Raw genomic sequence first — 9,466 nt, forward strand, 5'->3', positions numbered from 1 at the left:
GGCAGTTTGTTCTGTAGATAGATAGTTGTCATCCTGCTAAGAAGAATTAAATATAAAAAAGCTATATATTGCACATATATTTAAAGAGCAGAATATAAAAACAAATGGATTTCAATAAATACAACCATGATTAATTATCCCTATATGACTAATATCCATCTATCCATCCATTCTCAATGACTGCATTATGCTATGCAGGATTGTTAATACTACGTTTAAAACACAAAAAAACCCATACATAATAGAGTATTTTCTACTGCCAGACTATAAGTGTCTTCTGTGTTTTATAACGCATTTGGCAACTCTGCAATGATGTAGGAAGGTAAACTACAGTGTAGCATGTACCTGCATAAAAGGTGTTGCTCAGTTCAGAAGTCTCCTCCTTGACTTGCGAAGACGCTACATTGATCAGTGGCTATCAGACAGGACCGTCTGTCCTCTCGCACGTCTGTCAGTCGGATATGTGCGGATCTGCCCAGCAGGCTATCAGCGGCGAAGGTGATTGGCCGGTAACTGAGTGCAGCAGTGGATTGTGGGTAACGCTCATTGTGTGAGTCTCACTTGTTTAGTTTATTTATTTATTTTTTTTTGTCCCTCAGTCTGCGTGCTGTGATTTCTCATTCTGCCCAGTAAGAGTGTGTCTGTGCCGGTCAGCGCACCTCAGTGCCCGTGTTCTCCACCCTGGACAGCCCCAAATACGCCCCCCACCCTCCACCCCCCACCCCAAACTTGCATCCGCCCCCCCCCCCACTCCCCCCACCCCCCGCCCTCTAGGGCTCCCAGTCGTCGTCCTGGTGCTGGGAGGCGATGATGACCACCACAGTGAGGATGGTGCAGAGCACCATGGAGGCGATGCCCACCGCCAGGCTGATGAAGGAGAAGTTCCGCGCCTCCCGGGAGGCGATCTCCGCCGAAACCATGTCCCCCCGTGCCACCGCCGTGCGCACCTGTAGGGGAGAGAGGGGGAGGGGCGGGAGGGGGCGGGGGAGGGAGAGAAGGAAAGAGAGAGATGGAGGGAGAGATGGAGAGAGGTTGCCATATTTCAGCAGTATTATGTTATTATTAGCCATGTCCTCTTGAGGCAGATAAACACAGTGAAATCTGAAACTGAGCTTGAGAAATGCAATACATATACACACATTTACAAATACATGTGCACACACACACAAACACACACGCACGTATGCATACAAACGCACACACACGCACACACGCACACACACACACACACACGCACACACACACACACACACACACACACGCATGCAAACACACACACACACACACACACGCAGGTACACATGCAAACACACACACACACGCATGCAAACACACACACACACGCACGCACACACACACACGTACCTGCACAGCCTTGATGATGGCTATGATGCCTGTGGGCCAGAAGCAGCAGACAGTGGTGAGCACAGCGATGGGCAGGTAGTCATGCGGGGGCCGGCGTGGCTCCATCAGGGCGATTCCGGGGGGCATCTGCATGGGCATCTGCCCCGGAGGAACCCCGGGGTGCCCCCCACCCCCGGGCAGGTAGGGCTGCCCCTGAGAGGGAGGGAGAGAGGCGCGGTCAGCTGGAGGAGTAATGTATATTACTCATCATCTTTAAAAGCCCCTTTTGAGGAACATTTTACTGCATGTAGTGGCAAACACTCTGCTTTTTTTTACATTTTAAGTTTAAGACAAACGTCATCCACTGTGGATGGCCCAACACGGGTGCAACTATCTGAACCAATCACAGGCTGTGAATATCAGTGATTGACGGCACATGGCAGGTCCTCCCATTAAAGGGTTCAGAAACCTAACACTCCCATCGCTGGCCCGGGGCGCCCCAAAAACTCACCGACGCCCCGATAGGATACACAGGAACGTATGCCGTGCAGGGCTGCAGCTGGAGGGGGTACCCGGGCTGGAGGTACCCCGCTGGGGGGTGGGGCACGGCCCCCCCCGGCCCCTGCGTCTGCACCGTGTAGCCCTGGGGGGCCCCAGGGGGGCCGACGGGGCCGCAGTGAAACTGGGTCTCCTGGAGGTAGCCCTCGGAGCCGGGCGGGGGCGGAGGAGGGGGGTAGCTGGGCTGGGGGCCGCACACAGGCGGAGGGGGGTGGGGGGGCATGTTGGGGTCCTGAGAGGGGAGGTAAGGCGGGGGGGAGATCTGGGTCATCTGCTGCCTCCCAGCCTCATCCAGACCTGAGGGAGACAGAGAGGGGGCTACACATAAACTTCATGCTAACACTGCACTGAGAGAGAGGTTAATACAGTATATACACGCTGACTGACTGTACACTACAGTACATTAACACTGCACTGAGACAGAGGTTAATACAGTATATACACACTGACTGACTGTACACTACAGTACATTAACACTGCACTGATAAGAGACAGTTTCTTTAAGTTTGGTATTAATATACTTTAACATTGTTAAATATATACAGAGGCCTCCATATTCATTCATACTCCTGATTACTGGATAATATTTCCTGCTCAAAATATTTAAAATGTTATACTTTAATGAATAACATTGCACAAAGCAAATTCAGATCATTCAGAATCTATTTTGATCCAGCAAGCATGAGGGTCACATTCATTCACAGCTTTAATGTCTGAAACAAAGTACATCAAAACAAATCTACACCAACATTCTGCTTGTTGGAAGTTACTGGAACCCTCTGGCATCCAAATGCTTCTTATTTTTGTTATATAAAAGGATATAACAGGCCAAAGAGATTCACCAGTGGCATTGTAGTACATTCTTTGACCTATCCTAATGAAAGTCACCTGTCTATTCTTTGATAGCAACAATGGTTGGGGGTGCGGAGGCAGCAGGGGGGTGTGGAGGCAGCAGGGGGGTGCGGAGGCAGCAGGGGGGTGCGGACTGTGAAATTAGGGCGGGGGGAGCACACTGGCTGTTTTTGTAAAACGGAATGCAGGCTTATTGAAATAGCGCTAAGGTAATTCTCGGTGCTTCCTTCAAGCTATTACAGGCATGCAATACTGCGGTAATGATCTGGGAGCTCTTTGAACACCGCATTCAAATGGTCATTCCCTGCCACAAGATGGAAGATGGAGATAAAGGAATTCACAAAAAGCTGAGTCTACCACTTTCCACTGTAGCGTCCATTAGGAAATGCAAGACTACCAGAACAGCGGCAGCCCTGCCGGGGAGAGGATGCATGTCTGTCTCTCCACCACGGGTTGTGAGACGAGCGGTTTGGGAGGATTCCAAGACCCACCCAGTCTTAAAATCCAAAACCATCAAGAACCTCAAGACAATACACAAGCCACATTTCTCGCAACTACATTAAATGTGCTTTGTTGTAAGTTACTCTTGATAAGAACGCCTGATCAATGACAAAATGCAAACGTAAATACAACAATTGAGGGTCTCTGCAACAACCTGGCATCTTCAGGTTACAAACATCAAACACAACCATTCGAAGTTGCAGCCCTGGCTGTTGCATTCATACCTGGGTTTTTTTTTCTTTCAGGTTTGATGATTTTTTTTTCCTTTTGGACGTACTCAGCAGATTTAAGCTTGGCACATGTAGAGCCTGAGAAATTTATTGCAGATAAATACAGCTAAGCCAGTGATGAGGTAAAAATCCACACATGTCCCTCAGAGAACCAAAAATGCCTGTTTTTAACTGCTTGTCTGTCATTACTGAGAAACTTTCTTTCTATGTGAAATATTTGCTGGGCCCTGCAAGGTGAGAAGGGGGGGGGGGGGTCTGTACCTCACTTCAGCTAGGCAGACATATCGCCCCAGTCTCTTACCAACAGAGTGAGGCCGTTGCCTAGGCAACAAAGGAGTGGATGACGGGAACTGGGTAATTTAGGTCTCCCCAGCTCTCTCACCTGTACACACAGGGAGGAGAATTTAGGATAAGCTGAAATTCTGGTATATAATTACATACCCACATATTCATATACATGCACGGATTCCACAGAAAATTCCCTCTGTGTTATATTGCACTTTGAACGTATTCTTTGCCAGTTAATAACAGTGGAGTCTTCCTCTCACTCCTTCTCTGAGCATAGCACAAATGGGGGCCTCTCTAGTGAGGCAGTATGGGAGGATGCTCACCCAAATCTGTAGCAAAAGACACACAGAGCCTGGGATGAAATAACGGAGGTAAAACCTGGGATCACAAAAGGTCCCTAACGGCTATTAAGAGGCACTGGCTGGCCATGACAGAGTGGGCAGCTGAGGGACGACTTGGGGCAGGGGTGTATATCTCCTTCTCTTCCCCTCCAGGACTGGGAGGAGGGTGGCATGTGGGAAGAGAAGGGGATGGGGCTCCAACAGCCAACAGTTTGGGGTGCCACGCCCCCCTCCCTCTTTAGGGGCTCAGCCCGGTGACATAGCTCATGTGTTCACATGCTCACTTACAAAACACGTATGCTTATTAATGCTGAATATTTATTACACTGCAGCTAACCAATAAACTCACACTGCAGCAAAAGTTAGCCGGTGGGGTGGACCCCTCCCGAAGAAGACCTATGCAAACACTCTTCTTTCCAGGACCCTCTGAGGAACTACTGAGCTGGTATCAGAGTTGCCTCCTGCAAAACCATATTTAAATAACCTGTCTTTGTCTCAAACCTCAGTCTCTGTCCCCGAATGTGTTTCAGCTAACCTCAGATTAAAGGGAGAAAGAGAATTCGAGCCTTTGCATGACAGCTGAAGCTTACCTTGACAAAGAACCCATATCCACTGAAATATGAAATGAAAATGTGAAATATGGGGGGGGGTGGGGGGGGGGGGGTTTATTACGTTTTGAGGTTGTTTTCCATCTATGGGTCCGCAGCCATTAAGCCAGTGGAAGTTATGAATTCCAACTCCAACTCGTACTGAGACAGTCTGGCCAAAAACCTGGTTCTCACTGCCAAGAAGCTCAAAAAGCTGAAGAGCCAGAGGAGGATTTACAAAATCCTAATTAAAGGGATGTGAATAAACCTGACCCTTGTGTTTTCTGGAACAAAATCCATTATTTGTTAACAACAATAATAATGACTTTGCTCTGTCCAATGCAATTAAGATTAAAGTATTACATTTTCAATTTTTTAAGTAGAAAAAATATCCAATATACACATTTTACACTTTTGTTTTTGTTCTTATTTAGTCTGGGGTATGAATAAATATGGAGGACAATAGCCTGAAACCAAACAGCACAGAAATTCAAGTTCTTCTTTATACAAATGACCTAGTGTTGCTGTCATCTGCTGAACAGGGATAACCGTAAACCTGAACATTCTAGAACAATTCTCCTAGATTTGGGCCCTGGCAGTGAAATTTAACGAGACCAAATATATCTGTTATAAAAAAACAGGTTTTAGGAAAAAAAATTATTGCTTTATAAAAGGCACTACCACCCTTGAACATCAACCGGTTTACAATGGCCTCAGACTGAAAATCAGTGCACCAGAGAGCTCTGGACTGGTAGTCCCATGCATTAGAAAAAAAACTGCTACGTTTATTCTGTGATGAAAAGAAGATTCTATAAAACGAATACTCCCAATAGACTTTGGTCCAGAATTCTGAATAGCATCAACCAGCCAATTGTGTTATATGAAAGCGAAATGCAGGTTCTATTCAGTCAGGGAGACTACAGTGAAAAGGAGACAAAAACATTCAGCTGAAATCCTGCATTCAGAAATTTGTAAAAACATGCTGCAAGAGGAGACCCCTTCATAAGGCACCCAGCACTCCATTAGGCAGGTTTTCAATTCTCATCCAGATCCAGAAAAGGTCACTAAATTAAACATCTAAAAATAAGTCCCACAGACTCTTTACAGTACAAGGCTCCAAACCTGAGTTCTCAGCCCAGAAAAGCGTCCCCTCAGCCAGCTGGGCCCAGGACCTCACTGCTCCAACACACACTAACACACACCGCTACAGGTCAGCCCTCATTCTCAGCTACCACGTAGATTCAAATTATGAAAAAAAAAATTAAAAGCCTATCTGGAATATTGGAACAAGGATGCCAAGAGTATCTCTTCATTGTGAGAAACTTTGTCAGGGTCTCTGCTTGTGTCTCATAATAAATTTCAAAGTGTACAGGCCCAGTGGCCATTCCCTTTAGACTGAAACAGGCCAACACATTAAAATAATGGCTGCAAAAAAAAAAAAAAAAGATTATGTATGTGGTCACCACATGACAGGACAGAGAGAGAGAGAGAGAGAGATGCAACGCCTCCTACATAGCAGAGGATATTCCAATATAATGAAGTATATTTATGGTAAATCCATTTTTACAAAATAGAAGTACTTTAAAATTCAGGAAAAACTGTAAGTCCTGTCAGGGGCAAGAAGCAAGAAGCCCTGCTCGTGGCACAGTATACCTCCGCCTGCAATGGCTTGAGTAACCACCCAGGACTGACTAACACCAAACAGGTGATCGGCAGGTAAATATTATTCTTAAATTTTCATATTTTTTTATCATAAAATTATTTACCTATAATTTACATATAATTTTCACAATACTCAGCGTCCATGCAGTATACTTCCATTGGTTTGAATATGGTATATAGTTATTTGATTGTTATTCAAGCCTTTGCAAAGAGAGAGGTAGGGAGAGAGGTATGGAAAAACAGGCAGGCAGTATGGGTAATAAAGTAATATATACCGACTGGCTTCTACTGAATGTTATCACTGAACTAGGAGAGGAGACAAACAGAGGAGCAGACAAGTGTGCTTGGGGGATAGAGGTTACATAACCCCGGATTCAGCAGGGCCGTGCAGATACAAACGTTACTGATGTGTAGGACGGAGGCTGAGACAGAGGTAGAGAACGCCCCAAACGGGGTGCACTGAGGAACTCCGAACTGAGGGGATGGGAGAGCGAGAGAGTGAGAGAGCGAGCGAGACCGTGTTTGGGGAGAGGGAACTGCATGTCTTTGCAATAACTATCAATCTCTGCATGCACCATGTTAGCAGCTGTGTCGGCCGAGGGGTGCTTGTCCGTGTAAACGCGTTCCTGTGGTTGGAATCCATCGTTTCTGTGGCTGCATTCCTTTCCTATAATTTGTTTTTTTAACTCTGCAAAATGTCTTACCTTGGTAGCCTCCTTCAGGCATCAGGCGTGCACAGGGGAGAGACAAGAATGACATTAATCACATCATTAGGCTACATTAAAAAAAAAAAAAACTTAACTATTAGCCTGCATGCGTGCGCGCGCACTCACAGACGCATACACACAATTCGTTTTCAAAAATGGACAAAAAGAGCGACGGTGCAGATCTGATGGCATCTGGGCAGATGTGAGGCGAGAGTTAAAAACAAAACGCAGATAACTGATATCTATGTTGATTGCTATAGACATGGAGAGAGAGGACTGCAATGGTACTATCGGAAGATGGAAAAATAGATAATATACATCACAGCGGCACAGCAGTTGTGCGCACACACACGCACGCACTCACCCCCTTTCTCTCTCATACACACACATGCACACACACAGTAATGATAAACGAACCTATTGCGCATATATCAATTTGTCACTTTTGATCAGACGGACAATGAGGGGAAGAGTTAAGGGGAAGGGGTTAAATTAATAATTAGCCATCACACAAACGAAACAAAGCACGGGGAAAATCCTACCGTGTTTTTCCGACGACATCTCGTGAAGCTAACGTTTGCCTTTGTTCAACCTCCCTCTTCTCACGTTGAAAAATCCCTTTTTCAAATCGGTACGATTTTCTTGATATTGTGTTTGATTTTTTTTTTTTTTACCCAGATCCTGGATTTTCAACCCAGGATAATCAACGGTGAGGGATTTTTTTAAAATCTTTTTTTCAAACCATCATTATAATATGACTGTTCATATTTTAAATTATATTATGATATACAAAGTTTTGTTATTATTGCACTAGCATTGTCCGTATTCCACAAGATAACTGCGGTATCGGTAGCCAACCGGATGATATCCCGTTTTTCTGTCGCGTTTGCAGCCTGACATCCACCGCAACAGCAGAAAATAGGTTTCTCTCCGCTAACGCATCGCGCTACATTGAATTAATCAGACACACACGGTATCGTCGTCTTAAAGAGACAGCCCGAGCTGGAAATCACAAACGCATTCTGGCTTTAAAATCTACTTTACACCAGTAAAAGGAAGTTCTGGAGATGGATTTTTTCCTGTGTTTTACAGGACAAACACTATGTTCATTTCGAAGTTGCAAAATGTATCTATAAGTCTATTAAGTCATAGACGTCTGATCACCGGAGCAGCGGTTTGGAGTGGCAAAGCGCTGGGTGCTGTCGGGACCGACAGCTTTTGTATCTAAATTCGTGGCATTGGAATTTATGCATATGACAGTGTGTACTTGATATCGCTCCAGTTCCTGCCGTCGTTGAGGACGCGTTTTGCAAAAATGGTGGCTGCCAATTTTTAGCAATTACCGATCCCAAGCAGTTTAATTGTCTGGGGTCACTAGGATTACCACACCACAGTGGCGCTACTTCCTTATGCACAACAGTGATATAAATACGAAGCAACCAAGAAAATGTTACTCATCGGAACCACTTGAATTAAACAGGGCAATAAAAGAAGATCATTATACACGACCGTGCGACAGTAGAAAGGATTTCACTTTACACGTTTTGACAGATGGATTGCACCTGAAGTGAAAGCATTTAATACGCTTATACTACGCGTACGGTGCCTGTGAATGTCACTACAGTTTATGCTGTCCGAGGTGTTGAATACCTGAACGGTGAAAGAGTGGTTTGTTCATATATTAGGATTTGCTTTCTGCAGGTAATTTGGCCTCTTTACGCAAGATTACGCAAGGCAACAATATAATTCTTATGGCTGGGGAATTAACATTTATATTTGACAAATTTAATCTGGTGATGGGTAAAGAAGTCACTGGAATATTATTTATGGCATCTGAAGAACTGATTTGTGTGTATTACTAAAACATGTAATACATAGTCACATAACTGTATTTGTTTATGGAAGTGTTATCAGACCTGTTAAACTAACCCTAGGTCATTCTGAGGACATTTACTCACATATAGAGTACTGACTTGGTGACTGGAACCAATTTTAGTTTTGAAAAAGAGATTAAAACAAATTACAGAGGCTATTTGAAGCTGATGGTAGATCAAGAGGGTTAGAGGTGCAGATCATTTAGAAGGAAATTTCACGTGAGACTGTAAATTTTCTTCCACACAGTTATTAATGTATGAAATAGCTCACTGGGACCAACAGTGGAGACCAGGCTTGACACAATGTTGGACACACTCTAGATGACAGGTAGAATGAGGACCCAGGATGTTACAAATGGCCTGTTCTCATCAATAAACTTTTCTAGCATTTTCTTTGTAGAATTAGAAACCATTTTTGAAAACCTTGCAGCTCCTGTCTTTTATATTCATTTTTGTCTTTCTTTTCTGCCATTGACTTCTTTGATTTTTGAAACTCTTCAGTTCCACATTTTGACTCTTCTC

At 44.7% G+C, this 9,466-nt stretch overlaps 1 protein-coding gene across 1 annotated transcript; it reads right to left on the reverse strand.

Moving 5' to 3' along the window:
- Positions 1-770: 770 nt before the first annotated feature.
- prrt1 (proline-rich transmembrane protein 1) lies at positions 771-8,008 on the reverse strand. The gene is made up of 5 exons (XM_036516256.1): positions 7,613-8,008; positions 7,068-7,079; positions 1,856-2,199; positions 1,366-1,557; positions 771-947 (listed from the first exon to the last, which is right to left on the reverse strand). The coding sequence occupies exons 1-5, from the start codon at positions 7,629-7,631 to the stop codon at positions 771-773; spliced, it is 744 nt and encodes a 247-aa protein (XP_036372149.1). The 5' UTR covers positions 7,632-8,008.
- Between the last annotated feature and the right edge of the window lie 1,458 nt (positions 8,009-9,466).

This window comes from Megalops cyprinoides, chromosome 21 (assembly GCF_013368585.1).
Source record: "Megalops cyprinoides isolate fMegCyp1 chromosome 21, fMegCyp1.pri, whole genome shotgun sequence".
Taxonomy (NCBI): domain Eukaryota; kingdom Metazoa; phylum Chordata; class Actinopteri; order Elopiformes; family Megalopidae; genus Megalops; species Megalops cyprinoides.